Source organism: Actinia tenebrosa, unplaced genomic scaffold, assembly GCF_029948245.1.
Source record: "Actinia tenebrosa isolate PJP-AT-01 unplaced genomic scaffold, QUT_ActTen_1.0 PGA_scaffold0__85_contigs__length_37466705, whole genome shotgun sequence".
NCBI classification, from domain to species: Eukaryota; Metazoa; Cnidaria; class Anthozoa; order Actiniaria; family Actiniidae; genus Actinia; species Actinia tenebrosa.
Genome location: NW_028292569.1, coordinates 6454461 through 6481240, shown reverse-complemented (window position 1 = coordinate 6481240; position 26780 = coordinate 6454461). Strand labels below are relative to the sequence as shown.

The 26780-nt window shown below is 37.0% G+C and overlaps 6 protein-coding genes across 8 annotated transcripts; 2 read left to right on the top strand and 4 right to left on the bottom strand.

Moving 5' to 3' along the window:
- Positions 1–807: 807 nt before the first annotated feature.
- LOC116293432 (basement membrane-specific heparan sulfate proteoglycan core protein) lies at positions 808–4691 on the bottom strand. Of its 2 annotated transcripts, XM_031700853.1 has the most exons (4): positions 4543–4691; positions 2755–2885; positions 2102–2262; positions 808–1091 (listed from the first exon to the last, which is right to left on the bottom strand). In XM_031700853.1, the coding sequence occupies exons 1-3, from the start codon at positions 4562–4564 to the stop codon at positions 2119–2121; spliced, it is 297 nt and encodes a 98-aa protein (XP_031556713.1). In that variant the 5' UTR covers positions 4565–4691; the 3' UTR covers positions 808–1091; positions 2102–2118. The 2 variants fall into 2 exon arrangements, with proteins under 2 accessions (XP_031556713.1, XP_088883898.1); XM_089027772.1 differs by having other exon boundaries at positions 808–2262.
- Positions 4692–5021: 330 nt separating this feature from the next.
- Positions 5022–7693, top strand: LOC116293452 (peroxisomal membrane protein 11C). The gene is made up of 3 exons (XM_031700877.2): positions 5022–5264; positions 6035–6303; positions 6950–7693. Exons 1-3 carry the CDS (start codon positions 5028–5030, stop codon positions 7257–7259), a joined length of 816 nt encoding a protein of 271 aa, XP_031556737.1. The 5' UTR covers positions 5022–5027; the 3' UTR covers positions 7260–7693.
- Positions 7694–8134: 441 nt separating this feature from the next.
- On the bottom strand, positions 8135–18637 carry LOC116293451 (mitochondrial coenzyme A transporter SLC25A42). The gene is made up of 5 exons (XM_031700876.1): positions 18310–18637; positions 17899–17924; positions 16911–17071; positions 10273–10389; positions 8135–9504 (listed from the first exon to the last, which is right to left on the bottom strand). The coding sequence occupies exons 1-5, from the start codon at positions 18548–18550 to the stop codon at positions 9024–9026; spliced, it is 1026 nt and encodes a 341-aa protein (XP_031556736.1). The 5' UTR covers positions 18551–18637; the 3' UTR covers positions 8135–9023.
- Positions 10512–15387, top strand: LOC148913352 (uncharacterized). Its single transcript, XM_089027761.1, has 9 exons — positions 10512–11072; positions 11228–11512; positions 11644–11870; positions 11993–12536; positions 12831–13266; positions 13552–13723; positions 13950–14098; positions 14172–14360; positions 14562–15387. Exons 1-9 carry the CDS (start codon positions 10674–10676, stop codon positions 14735–14737), a joined length of 2577 nt encoding a protein of 858 aa, XP_088883887.1. The 5' UTR covers positions 10512–10673; the 3' UTR covers positions 14738–15387.
- LOC116286910 (uncharacterized) lies at positions 14728–16454 on the bottom strand. Its single transcript, XM_031693503.2, has 3 exons — positions 16038–16454; positions 15401–15646; positions 14728–15146 (listed from the first exon to the last, which is right to left on the bottom strand). Exons 1-3 carry the CDS (start codon positions 16259–16261, stop codon positions 14981–14983), a joined length of 636 nt encoding a protein of 211 aa, XP_031549363.1. The 5' UTR covers positions 16262–16454; the 3' UTR covers positions 14728–14980.
- A 1001-nt stretch (positions 18638–19638) lies between the features above and the next one.
- LOC116293434 (heat shock factor 2-binding protein) lies at positions 19639–26747 on the bottom strand. 2 transcript variants are annotated; one of them, XM_031700857.1, is made up of 12 exons: positions 26706–26747; positions 26321–26404; positions 25728–25782; positions 25067–25203; positions 24514–24531; positions 24306–24437; positions 23291–23577; positions 22624–22697; positions 21927–21963; positions 21255–21380; positions 21043–21090; positions 19639–20196 (listed from the first exon to the last, which is right to left on the bottom strand). In XM_031700857.1, the coding sequence occupies exons 1-11, from the start codon at positions 26739–26741 to the stop codon at positions 21081–21083; spliced, it is 996 nt and encodes a 331-aa protein (XP_031556717.1). In that variant the 5' UTR covers positions 26742–26747; the 3' UTR covers positions 19639–20196; positions 21043–21080. The 2 variants fall into 2 exon arrangements, with proteins under 2 accessions (XP_031556717.1, XP_031556716.1); XM_031700856.1 differs by having other exon boundaries at positions 21323–21380.
- Between the last annotated feature and the right edge of the window lie 33 nt (positions 26748–26780).

Sequence of the window (26780 nt, the reverse complement as noted above, 5' to 3'; positions counted from 1 at the left end):
GTCACGTGGTAGACCACGTGAATCGTATCCACTCCCTCTCAAGGTTTGTGAACACATACCAATATATGGTGACCATGTCTTTATCATTTGGATCGTTCAGCTAAGACGTCATATTGCCATGTTGGTGTACGTTAACAGAAAGATTTCTCGTTAGCTTTTCTTGTTATGTACACCAACATGGCCTCCATGTCTTTGTCATTTGAACCATTCAGTTATGACGTCATCACTGCCATGTTGGTGTACGTTAACAGAAGATTTCTCGTTAGATTATCTTTGTGATGTACACCAACATGGCCGCCATGTCTTCGTCATTTGAATCATTCAGTTATGACGTCATCACTGCCATGTTGGTGTACGTTAACAGAAAGATTTCTCGTTAGATTATCTTTGTGATGTACACCAACATGGCAGCCATGTCTTTGTCATTTGAACCATTCAGTTAGGACGTCGTCATCACTGTCATGTAGGTGTACGTTAACAGAAAGATTTCTCGTTATCTTCTCTTGTTATGTACACCAACATGGCCGCCAGGTCTTTGTCATTTGAATCATTCAGTTTGTTTCCATGTGACGTCATCACAGCCATGTTGGTGTACGTTAACAGAAGATTTCTCGTTAGCTTCTCTTGTGATATACACCAACATGGCCGCCATGTCTTTGTCATTTGAATCATTCAGTTATGACGTCATCACCGCCATGTTGGTGTACGTTAACAAAAGATTTCTCGTTAGCTTCTCTTGTTATGTACACCAACATGGCCGCCATGTCTTCGTCTTTCAGTTATGACATCAAGTTTAATAAAGTGACGCAGGTCTAAACATTGTATTTTTATTATTCACTTTTCCAGCAATGTTTTAACAAATTCTTCGCAATCTAACAGTAGAAAAAGGCTTTGATGTCTTGAATGCACGCTGATAGGACTTGGAAGATCGCACTATTGCAGTGAAGTCCACACCCATATTGAAATTGCAAATGCATCTTATGTTTTTTAAAGATGGATAAGGAACAACCAAAAAGATTGAATTTCGAAGAAGATTTCTTCAAAAGCTTTGTACTTCTTAAGGAGGTCAATACACAAAACGTCTTGATATTCTGAACGTGGGAAAATAACTCAGTAATTAACTTATAAACAATTTCACAGATAAAAGCAAGTATTGTGTGCTTTCAGTATATACTTATTTCAATAAAGTTAGTCACCAAAAACCTAGGAAGCTGTGATCGCTGAGAATCAAGGGAAATATTTCATATTCAATAAGTAAAGCTTTTGACAAAAACTGCAGCAGTTGAGGATGCTCAGAGGAGGTGAGACTGTAACTGGTATCAAGCGGTTGAAACATGCAAAATGTATCTACCCATAATCCCTGTCGGTCTCAGTTTTTAGCTTTTCAGGTGACAAACTTTATTGAAATAAGTATATACCTTTCTCAAAATTATCTTGGATGCGAGGCTAACGTAACATAGAAATACAAAAAAATGACACAAATTCCATCGAGAAAGTCTGTTTCTTTGAAAATGTTTTCAAGCTACCCTTATATCCATGATAATTTTGAGAGTGGTCCGTTGAAAAACCTTTAATTTTATAGCCGTTTTTAGACCGGTAACCCCGTTAAAAGCAAAATATTATGCGGAGTGTAAAATTGGTGAATGATATCAGATATCGCGTCCCAATGACGTATGGTCTTTGGTTCTTCATTGCTTGTGTACGATTGGTCGTTGAAAACTCTCACACACTACGTGCCATTGAATGAAGTTCTGGTCAAGTCGTTCAACACAAACCAAAGCAATCATGAATGAATAAGCTCCTTTAAATAGTTTTAGAAGCGATACATTTTTGTAGACAAAATTCGTTCAAGACATCAAAATGTTCCATAAAAAAGAAGTAGGTAGCGTGAATTGTTTAAGCGAATGTCACGCCAGCGGATCCGCATATGTCACGCAATATGTCAGCTGAATGTATAACGCAGTGGGCAACGCATTTCTCGCAAACACTTCATGAGTGTCAGCTAAGCCATCCATTTAAAATGTCATCGATATTGAACTTTTGGTATCACGCAGTCACGCAATAAGCAAAAACAAAGTTTAAAATGTCACGCACGACTCACGTGATTTAAGCCATACGTCATCTGATCTTTGGAGAAGATATGATTGAAACTACGTCAATGGTTGCCCAGGTAACGACAGAACCCTTTTCATTGGCTACAACACATGAGTACCTCCCAGCGGCATTCACGTCTGCTTTCCTTATATGGAGAACTGAAGTGGTCTGTTGGCAAGGCAACAAGAGAAGATATTAGTGGAATATTATAGTATCATATAAATAATAAAAAATCTTACGACTTCACCCGAACCAATCAGCATGCGCGATGCTGCTCGTTCAATAGAGCAGCTTTCGTATGACTGTGAAAAGTTCACGGCACGAACACGGTCGTGACACATCAAAGGATACGCCAGACCAATCACATAGCTTGAGAATTTACTCTCCATCCAATCAAATACCAGGAACACGGCATAAACACGGCGCGGACACGGTCACGCCAAGTTCACGGCACTGTCAGACCAATCAAATTGCGATCAAAAAATTAGCCAAGGCACGGCACGGTTAAGGCAATGAACTTTTTACAGTGATGCGAAAGCTCCGCTAAGAATGCTCGGATATTGCACCGTCGAAGTCTCGGCACGAAACGTGCTATGATTGGCACACGCGCATTACTAACCAATCTGGTAAAAGTACCACAGGCATCCCGTCACCACCTACCTCTCCATCCAATGGATTGGATCGTTTGTACCATCGATAGCGAAGGTTTTTACCAACAGCATAACAAAACAGTTTACAGTCCTTGCCGAGCTGTACCGAACAGGATTGTGGGTGCTCTTTGATTACTGGAACTAGAAACGAACGACTGTCGATTAGCTGGTATGAAAAAAAAAAAAACAAACTACAGACGGTATCAACTATCGATTACTAAACTTCAAACGATCGATATCGATCACATTTTATGTTTAGGACAAAAATGGAGTGAAAATGAGCAATACTCCATTCTACAGTTCCATTCAGTGACCACGAATAATAGTTCCTAGCCGAGGCTGGAGTTTCCGCGCATAGAAAAAACTACAGTTTATCATGCGCGGTAACGGCATCCTCGGCTAGGAACTATTATTCGTGGTCACTGAATAGAAATGTAAAATGGATTATTATATGACCGTGAATCTTAGAGCCTGGACACTAGCAAATCGAGCAATCTGATTGGATAGATCGCATCGCGGACTGGTCTAGATTCTCCGGTATTAACCGGTCCGATCGCATATAAATCTTACGGCGAAAACATTTTGTCCTTTTCAATGAAAAGTGGTCATATGATAAAATTCTTATCAACCGAGCTTGGTCGGTCTGTACGGGATAATCTTGACCGCGGTCAAGATTATCCCGTACAGACCTCCCGCTCGGTTAATAAGATCTAAGTATTGACAAACAAATATCGCTTCGCCTAAAACAAGTTCTCGAAAATACCAAAGACTGCGCATCGATTGGGAAGCGGGATATCTCTTATTCATAAAATTTCTTCAGTGTTAATAACGAAGCTGAATCCTATGAACCATGTGGGTCATAAACAGTCAACTTTAAAGATATTGGTGGTACTGCGCATGCGCAAACAGAAATGTACTCTTTCTTTTTTTTCTTCCTTTTTTAAATTTATTTTTATTTTATTTTATTCTTTTTATTTTTTGATGCTTTTGTGAAAAGAAAGGTGAAAAATAGAGCAGTTATAAATGATTGAACGCATTAGTTAATAATTCTCCATGAGACCGGAAATGACGTTTACAGATGACCGAAACCAATCAATGGCAGGTGTCAAATGAAATGACAGGTATTTAAATGGCTTCCCAACCGGAAATAAAAGCCATCGAAACTAAAATCAAAAAAGCATGGCGTATCATTTCTACCAGAGGCTGAGATCACTTAAAAATAATGCTAAAATGACAAAAATTTAAATACGTTTATCGAAATTATTAAGGTTTGTAATTCCTGCTGAAAAAAATACCGAAATATAAACGAAAACTTAGGGGTATTGTTTCCTGTTTTTGAATATATTATGGTAAGAAAAAATATATATCACCTATCAGATATAATATGCTTCATAAATCTCCTAAATCAGAATAAATCTTTTTAAATAATATTCAAAAAAAAGTTCAAAAAAATTCACCCAAATATCGACATTAACTAATTGCTGAACGATTTTTTTCTTCGTTACTAATAAATTGAGGTATTTATTTATTTCACAGTTTCACGTTCTCTTAGCTCATTTGCATTTAAAAAAATGCTAATCGGAATTTTATCTCCTTTAAGCCGTAAATTCAAAATGTCCTATTACCAAGAGAAGAAAACTACCAGCTATAGAGATGGGATTTTTAATTTTTAGGACGTTATTTTGGTGCTAAGCGCGCGTTATTGACATGGATAAAGATTAACTTTTGATTGCTAAATAAAGAAGAGGGTACGTGATATTCGATAATTACACAATATATTTGTGTTAAGTTACTTTACCTTCGCTTAACAAACAGGGCATCCTTGTTATAGACTCCTAAACTCCTCAATTCTATATTAACCTCTTATATATCGTGTTGTTTTGGACGTCGAAACGGTGGTGTATTCTCCCGCGCCGGGTACCTCAACCCCGGCAAACGTTCTAAAGAATGACCTTGGCGAGATATGAATAAATTATATTTCGGGTGACAATTTCACAAGTTTGCGTTAATGCATTGCGAGCTTTGAGATCGGTTCTTTTCAAAATGGATTTACTAGTAATAGCTTTTCAATTTTTCAAACTTCAAATATTGCCAAAAACCTTGACCAACGTTTTTTTGGAAAAGGATAGCATAAAAAGTATACATAAATAAAATACTAACTACAAGTTATTTTTCGATTTTTGTTGTTGAATTTATTATTTATATGTATTGGGCTCCCTGTGGTCGTGACCTTTGTAATCACATAGTTGGGTTCCCTGTGTTACGTGACAAAACAAAACAAAAATGGACTCTCGTTTGGCAGAGATTTTAGAAACTTATCGTGGACGCGATAAAATCATCCGATTGACTGCTTATTCGTGTGGTTTCGTAGGAGGACTCCTTAGTAATACGAAACTGAGGTCTTTAGCTAAAAGTCTAACGATTTTATCGGGTAATTTGAACGAAACCCGGACTGTTTTGAGACTATTTGATGATGTGTCGATGTGGGTGCATTGCAAGAATTATGGCGTTGGATCTAAGGTATCATTTTATACCAGTTTAATAATAATTTAGCTTACGAATTTCAAACTTCTGGTCGTTTGTGGATAAGATTTAAATGAGCATAACATGTTTGATTCTTTTAAAGATAGATCTTTACCATGAAGACGTTTTATACCTACACTTTTAAGAATCTTTTTCGGTATCTCTTTATGTTATGCTAATGTTCACTATTATCTTGTTATTCTCAAAGGAGTTTTAATTTTGAATATGAAAAGATATTTTGAAAAGGGGTTTGGTAGTTTAGTTCTGAAACGTAATTCGAGTCTTTTCGGGTCTTTTAGATTGCATGTCATCAAACATGGGTATAGTGAAGTCTAGATTTATAGGGGGGAGGGGGGAGGGGGGTTGGCATTTTACCATTTTCCCGCCAAATCAACAAGAGTCCCACGATTAATTAATTAAATTTTGGTGCTGAGAGCAAACTTTTGGGTAGGTCACATGCAATCCTCCCTACGCTAGTGTCATCAAATGTTGGGGGTTTGGGGGTTTCTTGTTTGCTCGTAGTAGAGTGCAAACAATATAACCATGAAACTTTAGTAATACTAAATAGCACAATTTCATGCAAATTCCGTTGTTTTCTATTGTTTAATTAGCACTATTTCGTACTATTTAGTAATTACTGTTTCATGGATTAATTGTTTGCACTTTATTTCACTGCCATTTGGAGCTGATAATAATATTCAAAGCATTTTATCAGATGATTGCAACACAGCAATCCTCATAAAATAAAACTTCTCTCATCATAACAGGAAGAAGACCTATTTCTTCGTTTAACGACTTTAATTGACAACTTCCTTGGTCAAGCATACTATCCAGTTGAACACATTGCCTGGGCAAGAGACAACAAAATCCTCCAAGGCAAAACAAATCTTTTGTGGGCAGTGGGAATTCTTCTCTGGTTGGGCTCCCTGTGTGTCAGCATTATTCAGAGTTTATGGCTTCTGAGACGCTTAAGAAAAGATGTTGAAAACTGGAGAAAAGAAGGAAAAAAAAGGCTGGAAGAAGAAGCAGGAACAGGGTAGGTGTGGCACAGTGTGTGTCGAGATAATTCAAAACACCTTCCAAACAATGATATTTATATCAAAGAGCTAACAATAGACATACTAGAGCAAAAACTATAGAAGAGAAAAGGAAGGAATAAGCCTGAAGCAAGATGACGTTTTACCCCCAACTCTATACCATAATGAATTTTAAAATTCTTTCATATTAAACTTTTTTGATTCCTTAGAGAATACAGGAACAATAGTCATAATTAAAGAACAAAAGCAGTGTGAAAAGGATTATGGTCTAGAGACGGGGGTAAAACATCATCTTGCTTCGGGCCTATTAACACTAAAATAAATCTAAAATAAATCTAAAATCTAAAATAAATCTAATCTCTTGAAGCCTCAAGGGAGATTCCCTCCTTTTCTCTTCTATAGTTTTTGCTCTAGTAGGTCTATCGTTAGCTCATTGATATAAATATCATTACTGTAGTCTTGTTTTCACACATGATTATGACTTAAATAAAGTCAAAATATTGTAGTTCTACATCTCGTTGTCTTTGGTCCAAAATTTGGATTTACATGTTTAACATTGTTTTACATTTACATAACGATGCTCTCCCTACTTGGAACCGTTTTCGTCCTATGTCAACAATTTGATATACTTTCCCACGCATTTAGGACGAGCTTAGAGGAGCACACACAGTCAAGAACTGTTAACCAACCCGGCATTGACAGACAACTACAAGAGGCTCGCTATCTCCAAGAACAAAAATTCTGGACCAAGGCAAGGGAACGACAGCTCATTGTAACAATTGTTGTAAGCCTTGCTGATGCTTGTAATGCAATTCACTGGCTTCCTCCTGGATTCCTGTGGTCTGGAACCTTCAATCAAACAGTGGTTGGTTTTTTCGGCACAGTTTCTTCTGCAGCAATGCTATACAATTATCTTAACCCTGTTAAACCAATTTTCAAGGAGAAAGACATATGATAGATAGCCATTTCTTAGCTATTTCAACAATTTATTTGCTACATTATAATTGTGATAAAAATTACAATTTAAGCTAAGGTTTCCATACGTTAAATTCATACCAAAAACATGGCTTTCTGCACTCTAAATGGTGCTGTGATATCTTTTGAATTTATAAAATATCACTGTGTTCCTTGAATACAGATTTAATTACTCAATATTAGCCTGACATTGTCAGAAGACACTTGAATATGGATACAAGTAACTAAAACAAAGAATTGTACGCTCAAGGGAATAACACTGTCAGTAAATGAATCAGAGGCTAACCCTGAGTAAATGAGTCTGTAATCAAGAAATACAGCAAACATGAGACCGTCTTTACCACAAGGATAAGAATTTGTTAAAGACTTGAGTATTTAGTACATTTTTTACTTATAATTTAAAATCCTGCCTAGAGGGGGGGGGGGGGGGGGGGGGGAGTGCCTCGCATGGGTAGTCCTGTCCCATTCCCACACCAACCTTTTGGGTTACTTGATTATTTTTTTGATTTTGCATCATTCTACTCGTTAAGTCCTTGAATTTTTCATTTGTTATAGGTTTTCTTTCTTCGTGTAATTTAGTAGTAATCCCAATAAAGTTGTTAAAAAAAGGATAATAAAGAAGTAATGGGAAAACAGTGACAACTTGTGTGTCATAAGAAAAATTGTACCAAAAATCTCTGAAGCTCTTAAATAAAATATTTTGAAGTAAAGAAATGTCTTGAGTTCTGATCAAGAAAATCATTAGCACATTTTACAAGAAAGATCATATAGATAACATACGTTTGAGATAAAAATATAAATACAGTATCATAAAAAAATTAATATGGCTTTATGTTTTCAATACTTTGACTGTAAAATAGTTCAAATATTTTTTTATTTTGAGTCAACATTCTTATATCAACAGAAATAATCAAAATAGGACCAGAACTAAATATCAGGAAATCAACGTTTCCTAAATAATATCTTATTCATTTTTATACTGTATATTATAACCTGTTTGACTGACATATGTCAATCATAATCCTGTCTTCTGATTGGCTGATTTGAAAGGATTCCCTTTTAATTTCTGATTCTCCTATTGGTTCTTCTTAGTATTATTTTGACAGACACCTGTCAATCAGAAATCTCATGAAAGTAATAATCCAGATTTAGTAAAGTACACAGGTAATCATTGAAAATCTCGTGCGTTGATTGGTCGAGATTCTCAAAGTCGGAGTTTGCCTGTGTTGTAATTGAAAGCCACGTTTGTCACTTCAATTAAAATTTTTCCTAATTTTAAATGTTTTTATCTTCTTCTTTTCTTTTTCTTTCTTTCTTTCTTTCTTTTCTTTTCTTTTTTTTTTTTTTTGAAAGAATCGCCTGTGTATTTATACCAAGACAATTATTTGCCTCACCTTCAGTGAATAGCGGAGAATATTTACCTCGCTGCTCAGAGTCACGTCTCGGTAAATATTACCCGATATTCATTTTGCCTTTGGCGAATAATTGTTAATTGGTCTTTGATGTGCCATGCAGGATTTACAGTATCGAAATGTAAGATTTTCATTAAATGTTTTTGACACTCGGATTGACGTTCATTCAAAAAAATAACTTCTAATAATGGGTAAATAATTTTACCAGTCACGTGTCAATATTTTGTTACCTTCAAAAGCAAGCTTAATTGATAACATCAATGGTTATCTCACACATGATGGACAACAGTACTGTCTATATTTAGCATTATAACAATTACCAGAATTAACAGTTATGTCTTGTCATGAAGGACATGCCGATCAAAAAATGCTTGCATTACATCAAATACTGTAAAACTAATTCCAACGGCAATTGGTCCTTTAACCCAATTCATACTTAATCCTTTAAATAGTCCTTTCTTTAAACCCTCTGTCTTGTAAACATACTTCGCAGTAGTCCATATATGCGCATACTCCTTGCGTCTTTCGCCATGCATCCCATCGGCTTGCATGCGTCGTCGTATGATGTCTAACGGATACGTTGTTGACTGACCAAACAAACCTGCACATGCACCAAATGCTAAACGATGGAGAGGAGTGATGTGTTGTTGATTAAAATGTTCACTAAATAGTTTCTTGCAAGTTTCATACGTAAAAAAGCTTATTCCAGCGTAGGGCACGATTCCTATTAATGTAGGGACATAACCTCGATAGAAAGTTCTTATTCCTTCTTGTTCGTATATTCTAACAAATGCATTGATAAGACCAGTATATCTGAAATGAAATAAGAATATTGTTAAATACTATCAAGGGTGGTGTTCTGGGGTTCAAACTGTGAGTTAGCTGTGCCCCGACTTAGATCAGCCCAGAGGTTGTTTCAGGGTTCTATCTGTGAGTTAGCCATGCCCTGACTTAGATCAGCCCAGAGGTTGTTTCAGGGTTCAATCTGGGAGTTAGCCATGCCCTGACTTAGATCAGCCCAGAGGTTGTTTCAGGGTTCAATCTGGGAGTTAGCCATGCCCTGACTTAGATCAGCCCAGAGGTTGTTTCAGGGTTTGATCTGTGAGTTAGTCATGCCCTGACTTAGCTCAGAGGTTGTTTCAGGGTTCAATCTGTGAGTTAGCCATGCCCTGACTTAGATCAGTCCAGAGTTTGTTTCAGGGTTTGATCTGTGAGTTAGCCATGCCCTGACTTAGATCAGCCCAGAGTTCGTTTCAGGGTTTGATCTATGAGTTGGCCATGCCCTGACTTAGATCAGTCCAGAGTTTGTTTCAGGGTTTGATCTGTGAGTTAGCCATGTTATGACTTAGCTCAGAGGTTGTTTCAGGGTTCAATCTGTGAGTTAGCCTTGCTCTGACTTAGATCAGCCCAGAGGTTGTTTCAGGGTTCTATCTATGAGTTAGCCATGCCCTGACTTAGATCAGCCCAGAGGTTGTTTCAGGGTTCAATCTGTGAGTTAGCCATGCCCTGACTTAGATCAGCCCAGAGGTTGTTTCAGGGTTCACTCAATCAAATTCAGGTTCATTCTAAATATCCACCTACTTTTGTTTTTGAGATATTGCTAATCTTGCTCGTACCATATCCAATGGATATGTTAATAATGCTGCTGTGATGCCAGCAAGAGATCCAGCAATGAAGCGACGCACAGGAGGCAATGCCCTGTTAAAAAGATATATATCTTTTAATTTATAGGCTTTTTTTGTCATTTTTTAATTTAATTTTTATTTATTTCCATATTTTAAAGTGCTTATGAAGCGAAAATGAGCCCCCCTTTTTAAATCATATAATTAATCTTTAGCACTTCCTTAGTAATTCTGTGCAGTTTGAAAGGAATTTGACCAAAGGAACATGTTTTTTTTGCGCTTTGAAATCCGGTAATATGGCTAAAATTGTGCGACAAATTTCGCGCGGCCTAATTAGTATGCGTGACGTCAAGGGGTTTGATGTCTCTACTAACTATACTAAACATGGCGGACGACACTACGAAACTGGTTCGTCGTGGAGGTAAATATTGTGTGGCTGGAGGCCCTGGCAGTGTCAGTTGTACCAATACAACTTACACACCAGGTATCTCGATGCATCGTTTTCCTGTTAGTGAATCTCAAAAAGCGAAGTGGGTGAGATTTGTTCGTAAACATAGGCCCAAGTTCTACCCAACATCGACGTCTGCTTTGTGCTCTGCTCACTTTGAGCCTACTTGTTATGTGAGACGCTTAGACATTTCAGTCGAAGCAAAATCGGATATACCAACATTGAAAAGGCTGGAGAAGGATGCAATACCAACCGTGGATTCTGTTGCTCCTCAAACAACAAAGTTACAAACGCCTCGAGAACGAAGACAAGTAAGTCGACCATATGAAAGCTCGTTGTTATGAACTATGAACACTGTGTTTCGGTGTTTTGGTTTTACTAAAATAAAAAGACTTCAAAAATTATTGATGACTTATTTGTCGAAAGCTTTTTTCTTACCATATCCATTTTTTTCTTCCAATGCTAGGTTCTTCGAAATGCCCATCAACCGCCTGCTCAATCGCCGGAGGTCGATCTCGAAACTGATTCCGAAGCCGCCATTGTGAACACAGATGATGATACGTCAAATTTTGTAACCCCTACCACTTGTACTTCTTCCTACTTACCTCAGACAGCTACCGTTAATGTTGACCCTAACCCTCGAGAGTCATGTGGAAAGTGTATTGAGACGAAAAAGAAAGTACACAGAGTTCAAAAGGAGAACAGTCGACTTCGGGGGAAAATCTCTCGTCTACAAACAGAAATTATAACGGTGAGAAAGGCTTCTATGGGCGATCTATTTATTCGTTCAATATTCTCCATTAAAGTTTACTGCCCCTTTCTTATTGATAAAGGTGATTAAAATAATAGAAAATTGATTTTGGCTTATTTGGGCTTTTACAGATGAGAGAGAACCCACGGTTCGATGTTGAGGGAGAGGGTGACACGAATGAAATAGACGAAGGAAAGGAAAGTGATGGCGAGCACCTGCGACAAGAACTAGAAGATCTAGACGATGCCGAGAGCGAAATTGAACCTATGGACACAGAAGATGTTGACTGGGCTGCTATGGAAGAAGATATCAATAATTTAGAGGAAGAAAGCCACAAGACAACCACACAATCAATTGAGTAAGTTCTGTGATGATCATAATAATGATAAAGAGTGGGCATGACAATATTATATTAAGCTTCCTATAATGCTAGTAATATTATATTATTAATAATATTTTATTATTTTTGATATCTTTCAGAGTTGAACCCAACACCAAAAGCCAAAATGAGCCAAAGTTTATAGTCTTCCACTGTATGCTTTTGAAGTTGTTCTCTATGTTTTGCTTCAAGTGTCGAGGTGGGAAACCTTCTGTAGAAATGAGAACAAATGGAACAATGGTAACAGTGAAGCAAGGTTGCAGTGAGTGTAAAGGGTCCTTTCAGTGGGACAGTCAGCCAACATGCTCATTAGGAAAATATCCTATGGGAAATGTATTGCTGAGTTTTTCCATCCTTATGGCTGGTGCTTCTGTCAGTAGGGTTCTACTGGTGCTGAGACATTTTGGTCTTACTGCGTATTCTATTAGGACATATTTTGCGCATCAGAAGAACCTACTATTCCCAACAATTCTTAAACACTGGGAAAATCAAACAACGGGAATTGTCAATCAAGTGAAAAATGTGAAGGACAACTTTTGGAGTGGTGATGGAAGATTTGACTCCATGGGCCATTCTGCAAAGTTTGGGATATATACAATGTTCAACTGTAGTATTTCCAAAGTAGTTCATTTCCAGCTGTTACAGGTAAGTACTTTTATGCATGTTATTGAATTTTGAAGCTATATTCTTTGTTGTCACTTGACATTATTAAAATATCATTAGTGCTGTTGGCTAAAAATGCAAATGAGAAATGCTGATAACATTTAGATTATCTCAAGCGTCAGAGTTTTGAAGTCTCAAATATTTTACAGATGGAAATATTTGAAATTTTTTCTGAATGGTAGAAAGCTTTTTCTTCATTTATAAAATATGTAGTATATTTTATATAAAATGTAAAGTAGTTAATCTGACAAAATTGCTAACTTCTTATTATACTAGTCAAATGAAGTTGGCAGCAGCCAAGCTATGGAGTTGGAGGGAGCTAAGAGATGCTTTGCTTTCATGGATGGCCTTGGACTTACCATTACAAATTTCATATCTGATCGACATCGAGGTATTGCAAAGTGGATCAGGGAATGTCAGCCAAGTACTCAACACTATTATGACATTTGGCATATTGCTCGATCCCTAACAAAGAAAATGCTCAAAGCCAGCAAAGAACATGACTTTGAGAGTATAAAATATTGGATGAAAGCAGTAAGAAACCATTTGTACTGGTGTGCTACGACTACCAAACTCAACTTCCAGGAGTTAATTCTTGCCAAGTGGGAATCCTTTATGAGGCATGTGAGCAACAGACACACTGATCATCCATCTAAATTATTTACAAAGTGTGCACATGAAACATTGCAACCAAGGAAATGGCTGAAAGTTGGTAAGACATGAACAGAGTTTTCGTGTTACTGACACCATTATCTAGTGCATTTGAAGAAAAGTATCTGCATAAACGAAGTACAAAATTGGACCCAAAACAATATTGGATTTTTTTATACGCCCCATACCTGGTTCTTTTTAATATGTGAACCTGGTAGTGATGTTAGTGTCAAAGAAATTTTGTTTGCTTATGCACTTATATTTTTCATGAATTGTAATTTGTTCTTTTTAGCAGGGATTGTGTAAACCTTTTGCCTGATTGCAAAACATGTATTTCTTCTGACAGGTTCAGAGGCCTATGACAAGCTGGAGAGTATTCTCATGAAAAAACAAGTTCTAGCTGATGTCAAAAAAATGTCACCTGAGGCCCAAACAAGCTGCCTAGAGGGGTTCCATTCTACTCTAAATTACTGGCATCCTAAAATGATTTGTTTTTCCTGGCTTGGGACATATTGCAGGTATTTTATGAAACCAATGATAATATTTTATTACATACTGAAGGGCACACTATACAGCCAAGTGATGGTTGTAAAAAAGTAAAGTAAATCTTTTCTGACTAGTTAGGTCCAATGTTTTTTCAGGGCCAAATAAGTGGAAATGAATTGGTTGCTAATGATAATAATGATATAAATATTATTGTCACTATATATTCTTATTACTGTCATTTTACTATCATCTTTGTAGAACAATTTTGGCTAGTCTTCATTTTAATGAAAACCTCCAGCGAACAACCAAGACAACAAAAGATGGCAGACCATATGTCAGAGTTGTGTACCCAAAGTTTAAGCTTGGTGAAGAGATTGTACGTGAAGTTGGAATCCCTCCTACATATGGTAAGAAAGCTACTATAATGATGCTACCCATTGAGCTATTGTAGATTCTTTTATTTTATTTTTTATTTTACAGTATATGTTGATGAAATTAGAGAACTTCTTTTCTCCTTGGAATCTGAAAAGCGAATGGAAATGCTCAGAAAATACCAGCCGCAAGCACCAGAAACCCTTACTGAGTCCTTTGCTGATAGAGTAGGAAGAGAAGCAGCAATCCATGTACACCATCAACGTAAAGCATTAAGGATTGAACTTTTTCCTTCAGGTTAGTCATGAGTAAGCTACATAATACTGCCTACATTTTTTTTCAGATAAACTTGAAGTAATCCAATCAACACAAGGAATGATTGAAAATGAAAAAGCGATTGGTCTTCAATAAAAGGCTCCCTTTCAAATGCAATCAGTGAGTAATTTTTTGCCGAAATACATTTACTTTACCATTTTTGTAATTTTTGTTTGTTTGCAGCCCAAGAACAACAAGTTCTAGAAAGTGAACATGCCACAGTCCCTTCTAGTTCTAACCCCAACAGAAAGACTAGAACATGCAAGAAATGTTCTCAGCCAATGAAAGGTCACTCACGCTCCAGATGTCCTATAGCCACAAGTACTAATGAAACACCGGTCACTGCATCTAATTTATGATATTTTTTTAATGATAATAAATAGCAAGCAATACATAATAATAATAAGTAATTAATAAATTTTTCTAGGAAACTCCATGTATGTTGTCAAAGACAATGTCACATGGTTACATTTGCTATTTTACACCATAGTGCTGTGACATTTTTTGTAGTTATGGTTTGTAAACCTTGTATCTCGTTGGCTTTGAAAGTTATGAGTCTTATAGCAAACACGAACAATCTAACAGCTTCTTGAGGCATATTACTAGTCACTCCTTTCTCGTGATCCTGCATATCCATGGCAGTTGGTGCTTGGAAATGTTGTCCTAATATAATGATACAAACATGCTGACAATGGTCTGCTGTTGTCCCATCCAAGGTGGCCACACAACCATCGTATCAGCCACCTGTATGCCACTGCTCTGAGGTATCTACAATGTGAAATAAACATATTGATTCATATGGGATTGTAAGAAACCTGACCATTGTGGAATATTATCATTACTATTTGATGAAAGAAGATTTATTTTCCACTCCTGAAGTCAAACAATTTTTAGTGTAAAGGATTTATGTAAACACAGCACATTGCAGTTCATTTGTCACGGACTTCCATATGAAAAGACATTCCCCATGATATGTCATGCACAAGAATAAAAAAGTTATAATTATAAACTTTTTGTCTTACTCGTTTTCTGATTGATTTCCTTTACGTCGATACATTCTGCCATTTTTTTCTCGAAATAAAGGGCCAGCCTGTTTCAGTACAGTCCTGTTCACAAGTGAAGCAAAGTCTTCATGCTGCGTGATACACGAATGACGCTCGATCGACGCGTCAAATAACATGAGACCAATTGCTGGCCTTACTTCGTGGCAGCATCGAAATTCTCGCGAAACGAGAACATTTTCCACATTGCAATGTCCACATTTGCACCTACAAAAGACAATCCAAGTCAATTGAAAACAAGACACTCGAGTAAGTTTATAGTTTTGATACAGCTGCATGCATAGCAAAGTATGGTGCGACAATCTGCATTGACAGCTGATAACCTGTCTCGCGATTATTTACAATCAAAATCTAAGTTACAACCGATAACATACAATTAAATATTACTAATCTTGCGTGAAAATAAATTGTGATTCAGAAAGTTTAAAGTTTTATTAAACTAAGAAAGGCAAGAAAACGTTCGGTGTGATCTTTGCGTCTTCGAATGCAGACGACGCAACGATGAATGAATGAATGAATCGAACTTGATTTTCAAATTATAAAAAGCAATGTTTACATGCATACTAACATTAAACCAAAACGTGACTATAAAACCTACCAATTGCTTACTGGATCTCTGTTCTCAACTCTGGCTTCTAACGTAGCATAAGGAATCCCATCTTCGTCGTGTTCATCGTTTTCGTCATTTTCGTACTCATCTTGGGACGCCAGAGGTTCGTGTTGGTACGGTTGAAATATATTATCAACAAAGTTTTCGGCTTCACTTTCCACCTCCGATTCCCCACTGGCTCGTGATGAAGCAGAATCATCAGTATCAGACATTGCAAGCGTTGGAACCGGATCAAACCAAACAGCAACAAACCCAACTTGCTAGTGTTTTCAAGTATTTTCACATATGTCACTTGTGCCCTGGTCGCGTTTGTCAACCCCTTGACGTCACTCGACCCAGTCCCTTGTCGCACAATTTTAGCCATATTACCGGATTTCAAAGCGCAAAAAAAATATGTTCCCGTGGTCAAATTCCTTTCAAACTGCACAAACTTACTAAGGAAGTGCTAAAGATTGATTAGAGAATTTAAAAAAAGATGCTTCACTTTCACTTCATAAGCACTTTAAAAAGGTAACATATAAATAATATAAATATGATTACAAAATAATAATGATGATGATGATGATGATGATAATATACATGTCTATAGTAGACACAAATTTCATGCTGATCAATACAAAATATCATGAAATAAATATATTAGTATCATATGCTAGATCATGAGTGGAGTTTGTTTGATGAGTTGTTCTCACCGTAGCTGCAAGCTTCAAGCTGAAATTTGTTGTTGTTTCTTTTTTTTGCTGCTTTAAAACATAAATAATCAGTTGATACCTTTTATATTCTTGACTGGCGGCAGCAAAAACAATTTAACAACAAGCCATTGAAATGTTGGAAACCACAATAAAATACTCATAATCTTACCCTTTTCCTTCTTCTTGTCTCAGAAGTTTCTTGTACTGCTCATGAGAGGCAAACTGAAGAGAAGCATAGGGAATGACACGTGCCATAGTCGCACTGTTCCCTCTGAATAAACCAATAAAGCCATTGGATTTGAAGGTCTGTGATAAAACTTTACCCACACCCTAAAAATAGATCAAGAAAATATAAAGATTCTTGCTGGAGCTTTGGAAGAAAAAACCATTGGAGAAAAGATAAATAAAATAATCCTAAAACCTCATTATAAAATATAATCATTATCCACTGAGCTGGGTTGCCTTGGTGAGAGGCTTATAAGCAGTGGAAATTATTTTACGAGGGGTCTATTACATGATACAGTGTTATATATCCATAACATGTCATCGTAATGCACAGTCCACTGCTCTACATATAACAGTGTTGGAGCATTTTTATTGGATGTACAGAGAATTGATCTAAGGATGTAATTCAATTTATATTGCGTTATAGAGAGAATAAGAGAAAAATATCAAATGCCCTTGGCGAAAATCAAACCCACGTCTTTGGTATTCCAGTCCGATGTGTTAACCACTACACTACAAGGACCAACCACGCTGGTAACGCAACCGGAATATGAAATGTAGGGTATTCGTGAGGATCCCAGAGCAATATTTTTTCTCTATAGGTAAGTTGAACACCGTAAATATGTATGCAAAGAATAGACATAGTATAGTAGTAATAAATTATGCATTCCGTGTGTGTAATGAAATAGAGAGAATAAGAGAAAAATATCAAATTCTTTCTATTACATTACACACACCGAACTCATAATTTATTACTATTATATTGTGTCAATAAGCTGTATGCTGCTATAGGACATTCTGTATTATAATCTTGATGGCACAGATTTCAACCTAAAACCCCATGCAAGAGGTGAGAGGCACTATCACTATTACTATTCTTGATTTCCAACAGCAAATCCCAAGGGAAAAAATAGCTGCATAACAAATTTTACCTTAATAGTAAATCTTGTGTTAGATGCTAAAAGAAAAGCATTAGAAAACTTAAGCATTCATTATCATAATATTTATAGAAAAATACATGTAATGCACACGACAATAGCATAAGTTACGTCGATCGCATATCTTTGCATTGAAATAATGAATGTACAAGCATTATTGCATAATACTTCTAAAAATTGTAAGATCTACATAATGTAAAAGAGAATAACTTGGCTAGAACAACTGGACATTTGCGCTTCTAAGACTACAACGTAGGGAGGATTGCATGATGTTGGAGGTCAAAAGGGTCACTTCAGTCATGAAGCCATTCTCTCTAGAAACACGTTTACAAACGAAACATGAATAACAAAACAATTGCTGTACAAAACTAATTGAAATTTTGATCAAAATGACAAAATACTTACTTTGAAATATAATCTTTGTTCTATCTAAGGGAGCAATAGCTGTTTTTGCGAGGGCTCCAGCCGTCGCGCCAGAAGCAAGAGAAGTAATGATATCCATTGGTCCAGGGATTTCAACATGGTGTTTTTTGGACGGGACCCTCTTGGAAGATCCAGCCTTCAAATACCATTCGCCATGAGTTATATCACCATGTTGTTCGATATCTCCATTTAAAATACCGTCTCTGCTTTTACTCTTTACCATCTGAGACGTCTAGCTAGCGATCTGGTGGAGTTAGAGCCACTTTTTATTTCATATCGTATTTAGCTGCGTCTTCGCACGTTGAACCGCCATCTTGATTTGAGACGTGATCGCGAGGAGAATGAGAACTAACGATGTGACGTCATGATAAATAAACACAGGGATCCCATTTCTTAAGGTGGCTCTTGGTACTTATTTTCTGGCCGTTTAATTATGATTTTGATTTATGCAAATGCCTTTAGTTGGATTGATTAAACTTTGCAAATATTTTAATTTTAGGCGAATCGTCGTTACCATAGCAACATTATTTGCAGCAACTCGTCCAACTTGGGCATTCGCAGATCTAAGAGGTCGAGACGGTTTTTAAGAAGAGATCATTATCAGCTTTTGAATTTAAGATAAACAGGACCAGTCTTGTTGTTTTCTTGATATTTTGTCCACCAAGACATTAGAATGAAGTCATCTCGATTAGCGCATGCGCACTAATCTCATTCTTAGAAATTATGCGCGCTAACAAATGCTGATGAAAGACCCAAGTTTGGATTTATATTCCAAGTTTGCGTATATACGTCGCGACAAATTCCCCAAAACGCGTCCCACATGGAAACGATCGCCTACGGGTACTAAGTGATCAGAGTCACAAGCGACTTATCGGGCATGCTGGTCATAGCAAGGGGTTAATCATCTACGGTCTAGGGGCCGACTAACCTCTCCCTTAGGTTTCGCCCGAGCTTCCTGATCAGTTTGTAAGTCCAGGGATAGCGGTGTCGGGGTCGAAATCTCCGGCGTAGCCGTAAATGCTTCGCGCTGCCATACGACGGTTCAGCACTCGATGTCTGGAAGTATGGTCCTATCAATCAATAAAAATAACCCCCAAAAAAGAATTCCCTCTAGCAGATCAACTTTTGAATGAAATTGAAAGCCCGGAATCCTAATCTTGTACCGGGATAGCCCTTATTCCTTACTGCGCATGCTCGACGAAAGAGTCACCATTTGCGGTGTCTTCCTTTCTTCCCTTGAGGAACAATCACGAGGTAGGAAATACTGGAGATACATGGGGAAGAAAGAAAACCTGATCAATAAAGCGTGTATATGCACAAAAATAACTTTATTTTTTATTAGAATGTACAACCAAATACGTCCATTTTAAAACACCGTTCTAGTACCCAAATCTCCTCATGCAAGAACGAATTCGATGGATCTGGGTACGAGAATAATATAACGCAAGTTAAATATGACGTCGCCCGCATGCACTATGAATAAAAAATAAACCGCATTCTCTCATTAATGGTGACCTTAATAAGCTTTTCAAAATCTGCGACAGCGACGTCAATCGGAAGTGCAAATAATTTCTCTTTGGGGTTTTGTTCATTGGAGATTTCATTCAAAACATTGTCAATAAAAGTAAACTCATCCAGAGAGGGAAGACATACTTTACAGAAGTTATATATAATTCCGGTTGACGTCGCCGTCGTAGATTTTGAAAAGCTTAAGGTCGTCATTACTGCGAAGCTACGATGAAAAGCTCTTCCCGAGTCTATATCTCTCATGGTCAGCAGGCCCTATCGAATCTACTCGAGAGCTGACTAAACGAGATTAATTGGATATTTCTTCACGTCGTCGATTATCTCTTGTAGCGTGTACTGAACCTGGAATTTAAAGCAGAACGCTTAAAGGTTATGAATGTAAATTGAAATTAAGATAAAACTAATTTTCTTTTTGGAAGCACATAAGCTACATCGTTGACGATCAGTTTTACTCTTCAATGTGGAGTTCCACAGAGTTTTACCTTGGGTCCCCTAATGTTTATAGTTTTTCATTGGTACTCTTCAATGTGGAGTTCCACGGAGTTTTACCTTGGGTCCACTAATATTTATAGTTTCCATTTTGTTTAATGATACACCTAATGGTACTCTTCAATGTGGAGTTCCACATAGGTTTACCTTAGGCCCGCTAATGTTTCCGCTTTCTCATTTTTTAAATGATCCTAAAATACGCAATTTGTATCGCGCACCAATATAATAAGTTGTACTCTTCAATGCGAAGTTCCACAAAGGTCTTCCTTGGGTCCCCTCGTATTTCTAGTTTCTCATTTAAAAAAAATGATACACCTAAAGTACGCAATTTGTATTGCGCAATTATATAAGATAAGTTGTTCTCTTCAATGTGGAGTTCCACAGAGTCTTCCTTAGGCCCCCTAGTGGTTTTCTAGTTCTCATTTTTTAAAATGATACACCTAAAGTACGCAATTCGTATTGCGCAATGATATAACATAAGTTGTTCTCTTCAATGTGGAGTTCCACAGAGGTCTACCTTGGGTCCCCTAATGTTTCTAGTTTCTCCTTCTATTATTTATACATCTCAGGTGCTCGATCTGTGTTGCATATTGACAGTAGATTACTGAGTGTGCTGGCGGGTAAAGGTAGGGATATCGATGGACACATAAGGAGGGTATCAAGGTTAAACATGCCATCTTAAATGAGTTACCTACTTACCTCCCCTTTGGTGGTGTTGACCAGCTTCTGAAGTGTGTTTAGTGAAAGCTGCAACGAACATAAAAAATCAGTGTATAGATTTACTTCGTCTTGCAACAACGAGCTTATTCCTAAAATACTTAGGTATTGGATGCGCAATAGAAGGAATTTAATCGAAGCTTGTGTTCATTAGCAAGCGCGCATGGGTTGTAGACCAGGAGCTTTCAGCCAACCTGCATGAGGCGAATAGTTCCTTGGAAGATTGAGTTTGTAGGTAAAACGTGTATCGTAGTTTTTTCACCTGTTGTAGATGCTCATGTGATAGACATTCGGGTTCCATGACAATAGACTGCAGAAGTCTGAAATATCGTAATAACGTTAAGTTATAAGACAGGGCAGAAAAACGGTTTTTGGTCTTTCGCCAATAGAACAGTTTTAAGTATTTAAGCTCAATATTTTGTAAACACGTTCTTTTGGAGCCAAATAGCAAAATAATCAAATGCAGCCAAAATCTATTGAATGCGTATTTGAGATATAAAGCCTTGTACTTTGGGAGAGGTGATATTTTGATCAGCAGAAAAACTGACATTTTCGTGAATACTAAGTAGATTTACTCTAATAATTCGACAAAATTTCGTCACAAGTTTCGGGCAGCAGTGACACGAATGAAACGCTTAAAAATTTGGAGTATTAAACTCAGCTAAATAAAAAAATCGTGAAAGTAGCGGGCTTGTCGTTTTTCTGCTCTGTCATGTTATAATATTTTCCAATCACTCCCCCGTGTGGGCTCTCCCGTGAGTTGCGCACTACCACTACATGTAAACTTCGAATAGCTGTAAACTTAGAAAATCGTGCCAACATTAATTATTAGAAAAAGCGATTTATTGACAATGTTTTTATATTACCTTGCAGCATTGAGCTTTATTTCAGAGTCGCTTTCTTCTGTGAGTAAAAAAATTAAGATAAAGAAATGAAAATAAATAAATAAATGGGAATCGAAACTAGGGTAGCCTATTCCACTCGTGCCTCCCAATGAAACAAAAAAAAAAAAAAAAAAAAAAAAAAAAAAAAGAAAGAAAGAAAAAAGAAAAAAAGATTAAAAACTCGGTATGAGAAAATGGTTGCAAAACTTGCACATTGAAAAACAAAATGTGCAAAGATAACGTATTGTATTGCATGATTAATGATAATGATTTATGATTTCTATAGCGCCCTTTTTATATGGATATAATCAAAGGCACTTTACATTGAGTGAATGACAGATTGAATGACAGAGATTGCTTTTATGCAATTTACAAGCATGAGAGATGGTTAGTATGAAGTGTAGGCACTGAGGGTGGTCACTGGCAGGGTTTCTTTACGTCCTCAGTGGTTCTTTTACGTCCCTCCGATGTTGGTTAGTAATGATGAGTGTGGAGAGACGGGACCGCCAATTAAAGTAGTCATCCGAGCCACTTGGAAGTCTAACCATTTGTAGATGTAATTACAAAGGCAGCACTTCCTCCTCAGTTATTTTAAGACACTGAGTGTTGGTCCGGCCGGGACTCGAACCACGACCTCCCGCACGAAAGTCCGATGCTCAACCAATTCAGTTTAACGTACCTTGTATTAAACGAAGCATAAGCGGAAGGAGTGAAGGTTTTGATATCAAATACTGCAGACCTCGAAAATTAATACTACGAAAAATCATTACCATAAAAATTCATGTTAATTTTTGAAATGAATAATTAGCAATTTGAGGTTCAGGGAAATATGGGTGGAGCTGGAATTGCAATGCATTGTGGGACTATTTGTGGGGGCATATTTCCAAGATGGCGTCTATTTCGTTCCCCCAAGACAGACCCACAATGCACTGCAATGTCAACTCGACCCAGTCTTTCCGTTAACCATTACTTTATAACTTAGTGTGGGGGAGCAAAAAAGGCAGCAATTTTTCACCTTTTAATCGTACAAAGCTTTCAGCTAAATAGTTTGTTTTTCGAGGTTGTCTGATGTCTGATGAAGTTGTTCAGAGGGAGTGGGGTAAGGAGCAAAATGCCTGCTTCACCCAAGGGGGGGAGGGTATAGTTTCCATTTATACCTAAGCATGGAGGTGTAAGGCAGCATTTTGTCATCTTATGATTAAACAAAGCTGTCAGTCGGCTTTAAACCTCATACTTTGATACTAAGTTTGAGGGGGAGGGGTAAAGTGTAAAATGCCTGCCCAAGGGGGGAGGGTATAGGCTACATTCTTACCTAAACACAGTGGTGTAAGACAGCATTTTCTCACCTTATATTGTACAAAGCCATTAACATCAGGCTTCGTATCTTCACATTATGCTGAACAGAAGTCTTCTCGAGTGTCGTAACTAAGCAATCTACCAGGACTTGACCAATCTCTTTCCTTGTAAAGAACTCTCTCCCACATGGGGCAGCCGCTATGTTGGTTATAATACCACACAAAGCAAGAACAAATTCTAGTTCTTCTGATTTCTCTTGAGGGTCGTCTTCTCCCCATGTGGCGAAGTAGCTGATAATGGTTTTTCTCGTTAGGTGGAGGAACTCTTCTGCTTTTGCCTATGGTAAATGCACAGTAAAAGGTAAGAATGAGTCAGGGATTGGTTCATGAATGGTATCAACTACTTTATTTCCTTATGACAATCATAATGATAAGGATGACTAATCAAGATGGTTGTGATGAGAAAGATGGGGATGCAAGATGATGATACATGATGATGATACTTGATGAGGATGATACATGATGATGATGCATGATGATGATACATGATGATGGTGGTGATGATGGTGATGATGATGCATGATGGTGATGGTAATGATGATACATGATAATAGTGGTGATGATGATGATACAAGATGATGATGATGATACATGATGACGGTGGTGGTGATGATGATACATGATGATAGTGATGATGATACATGATGATGGTGGTGATGATACATGATGATGGTGGTGATGATGGTGATGATGATACATGATGGTGATGGTAATGATGATACATGATAATAGTGTGATGATGATGATACAAGATGATGATGATGATACATGATGACGGTGGTGGTGATGATGATACATGATGATAGTGATGATGATACATGATGATGGTAATGATGATACATGATGATAGTGATGATGATACATGATGATGGTGGTGATGATACATGATGATGGTGGTGATGATGGCGATGATGATGATAATAGTGATGATGCATGATGGTGGTGGTGATGATGGTGATGATAGTTATGATGATCATGACAATGATAATATCATGGTTCCACTCACCCCTTCAAGGAGAGTCGATACAGACTGTTGTTGCCTAGAAACCCTCCACAGCAATGTGCACACAGAAGCACCCAAACTAGCGCAGTAATCTGATTGGTCAATAAGTTGTTGATTGACATCTGCTAGTTGACACTGAAAAAAATTTTAATTCTAAGTAAGTTTTTAGTTGTGAATTGGATTCAAGTTTTTTTGAAACATTATAGCTTACCTTAAGATCAAACTTCTCCTAAGTATGGAATAAATAAGAAAGAGAAAAAATTGAATGAGAAAAATTACATCTGATATTGGTGAACACCTTTCTACTACCCCCTAGGGATCCTTGGCCTTTATACTACCCCTTAGAGATCACTACTCACCTTTGTACTGCACCTATAGATCAATACTACCTTTCTACTACCCCCTAGGGATCCTTGGCCTTTATACTACCCCTTAGAGATCACTACTCACCTTTGTACTACACCTATGGATCAATACTACCTTTCTACTACCCCCTAGGGATCCTTGGCCTTTATAATACCCCTTAGAGATAGAGATCACTACTCACCTTTGTCCTACACCTATGGATCAATACTACCTTTCTACCACCCCCTAGGGTGACTACTCACTTCTCTTCTATCACCTTGTTGATCTTGCTGCAGGCAATCAAGATAACCTTTCTACCAACCCCTAGGGTCACTACTCACTTCTCTACTATCACCTTGTTGATCTTGCTGCAGAAATCAAGATAACCTTTCTATCACTCCCTAGGGAACACTACTCACCTCTCTACCTCTGTCATAATCCCCAATAAGATTGTTATATCTCTTCTCTGCTTCTCCTATTTGCCTCTGGTGCTCTTGCTGTAGGTAATCAAGCTCAGTCCTAAGCTTATGATTTTCACTATGAACTTGCTGAAGTTCTGAGAAAACCCAAAGTAAATAAGTTTTTTCCCCAATTCAATTTTGAATTGGCGAACTATATTTTCTTAAGGAGAAATTCAGCCTAAGAATATAGTTTCATTGTCAGGATAACACAAAAGGACTTGTTCAGAAGTCTTGTAAATACAACTTAAACATAGGCATTATGTGGGAAGATCTAGATTTTGGATGGTGTTTTAGGTTGGTTGACTTCAACAAAAATTAAAGATTTGGTTTCTTTTGTAACAGAATGGGATGCACACAACCTAAATATCAATCAACATGGCAGCCATGTCTATCATTCTGTTCTTCATTCTCATAGAAAGGAATACGTATAACCTATGTATCAACCAACATGATAGCCAGTTTTTGACATCTAATCTCATGGGAATGAATGCACACTATATCAACCGAAATGGGAGCCATGTCTTTTATTATTTCATTCTCATAACTTATGCCAAATCAGCTCTAAAGGAATGGCAGTTAATCCAAACTTGCAGTCCCCATAGTGTAGTCAACAATTTACCTTCTTGACTTGCTTCTAGCTTGGAATATGAATCCAGTAGATCTGAGGTAAGTATCTGTGAACAACAGATGGGATGGAAAAATGAATGAAAATTGTTGAATGAACTAAAATACTTTTTACCAATGTTTTTCCATTTCAGACCATGTGTCATTCCCTTGAGTATTATTTCTTTCTTTACTAGGAATGCTTTTCAGCTATGGTGCAATGCTTTCCATTTTCAGACCATGTGTCATTCCCTTGAGTATTATTTCTTTCTTTACTAGGAATGCTTTTCAGCTATAGTGCAATGCTTTCCATTTTCAGACCATGTGTCATTCCCTTGAGTATTATTTCTTTCTTTACTAGGAATGCTTTACAGCTATGGTGCAATGCTTTCCATTTTCAGACCATGTGTCATTCCTTTGAGTATTATTTCTTTCTTTACTAGGAATGCTTTTTAGCTAATATGGAATGTTTTATTATTTCAGACCATGTATCATTCCCTTGAGTATTATTTCTATCTCAATTACAAATAGAATCTACATTTTGATAAGTGAAGTAAAAAAATAATATTTATCCATAAAACAGAACAAAATCCAATGACTCTTACTCACTTTTGGAATGACTTCCTTAATATCTTTGACTTCTGAAGTCAATCTTTTGAAATCATCTTTTCCTACTTGAACATACACTTTACACTATAAAACAATCCAGAAAAACCAATATAGACACAAATAAGGATCTCATTCACCAAAATTGTCACCATTTAATTTGATAGTTAAGAAATATTCAACCTTCAAAAAAAAAATTCAAATTTTTTTCTTACTTTTCAAACGCCCTTCTTTCAACACTAAAAAATCTCACTTTTTTTGCTAAGACTTTTAAAGAGAATTATCAATCTGGAATGATTAGTCATCTAAAAACTTATAATTCTATACTATTCCAACAAATGAGGCAAAAAGGATGTGTTTTAGAGATAGTTTTTAGATACAAATGTACCTTCTCTCGAAGTACGTTTTCCACATTCGCTGCCATCTTGGAGTTTCCCCACCGAGAGAGACTGGTTAAGTCTTA

Excerpts from the sequence above, each read along its gene's own strand:
- LOC148913352 (XM_089027761.1), top strand. The coding sequence starts at position 10,674 with ATGTCTCTACTAACTATACTAAACATGGCGGACGACACTACGAAACTG. Across the intron at positions 11,073-11,227 it reads CGCCTCGAGAACGAAGACAA|GTTCTTCGAAATGCCCATCA; the intron begins GTAAGTCGACCA and ends TTCCAATGCTAG. Across the intron at positions 11,871-11,992 it reads ACAACCACACAATCAATTGA|AGTTGAACCCAACACCAAAA; the intron begins GTAAGTTCTGTG and ends GATATCTTTCAG.
- LOC116293451 (XM_031700876.1), bottom strand. The coding sequence starts at position 18,550 with ATGGTAAAGAGTAAAAGCAGAGACGGTATTTTAAATGGAGATATCGAA. Across the intron at positions 17,925-18,309 it reads AACAAAGATTATATTTCAAA|CATCTAACACAAGATTTACT; the intron begins GTAAGTATTTTG and ends CTTTTCTTTTAG. Across the intron at positions 10,390-16,910 it reads AGACAAGAAGAAGGAAAAGG|GGCATTGCCTCCTGTGCGTC; the intron begins GTAAGATTATGA and ends TCTTTTTAACAG.
- LOC116293434 (XM_031700856.1), bottom strand. The coding sequence starts at position 26,741 with ATGGCAGCGAATGTGGAAAACGTACTTCGAGAGAAG. Across the intron at positions 25,204-25,727 it reads GCTAGAAGCAAGTCAAGAAG|AACTTCAGCAAGTTCATAGT; the intron begins GTAAATTGTTGA and ends GGGTTTTCTCAG. Across the intron at positions 21,381-21,926 it reads ATAAAGCTCAATGCTGCAAG|ACTTCTGCAGTCTATTGTCA; the intron begins GTAATATAAAAA and ends ACGATATTTCAG.
- LOC116293452 (XM_031700877.2), top strand. The coding sequence starts at position 5,028 with ATGGACTCTCGTTTGGCAGAGATTTTAGAAACTTATCGTGGACGCGAT. Across the intron at positions 5,265-6,034 it reads ATTATGGCGTTGGATCTAAG|GAAGAAGACCTATTTCTTCG; the intron begins GTATCATTTTAT and ends TCATCATAACAG. Across the intron at positions 6,304-6,949 it reads GAAGAAGAAGCAGGAACAGG|GACGAGCTTAGAGGAGCACA; the intron begins GTAGGTGTGGCA and ends CCACGCATTTAG.
- LOC116293432 (XM_089027772.1), bottom strand. The coding sequence starts at position 4,564 with ATGCCCTGTTTGTTAAGCGAAG. Across the intron at positions 2,886-4,542 it reads GCCCTGTTTGTTAAGCGAAG|TTCCAGTAATCAAAGAGCAC; the intron begins GTAAAGTAACTT and ends GTTCGTTTCTAG. Across the intron at positions 2,263-2,754 it reads CCAATCCATTGGATGGAGAG|ACCACTTCAGTTCTCCATAT; the intron begins GTAGGTGGTGAC and ends CCTTGCCAACAG.
- LOC116286910 (XM_031693503.2), bottom strand. The coding sequence starts at position 16,261 with ATGTCTGATACTGATGATTCTGCTTCATCACGAGCCAGTGGGGAATCG. Across the intron at positions 15,647-16,037 it reads AGAGATCCAGTAAGCAATTG|GTGCAAATGTGGACATTGCA; the intron begins GTAGGTTTTATA and ends TGTCTTTTGTAG. Across the intron at positions 15,147-15,400 it reads GGAAATCAATCAGAAAACGA|ATACCTCAGAGCAGTGGCAT; the intron begins GTAAGACAAAAA and ends TTCACATTGTAG.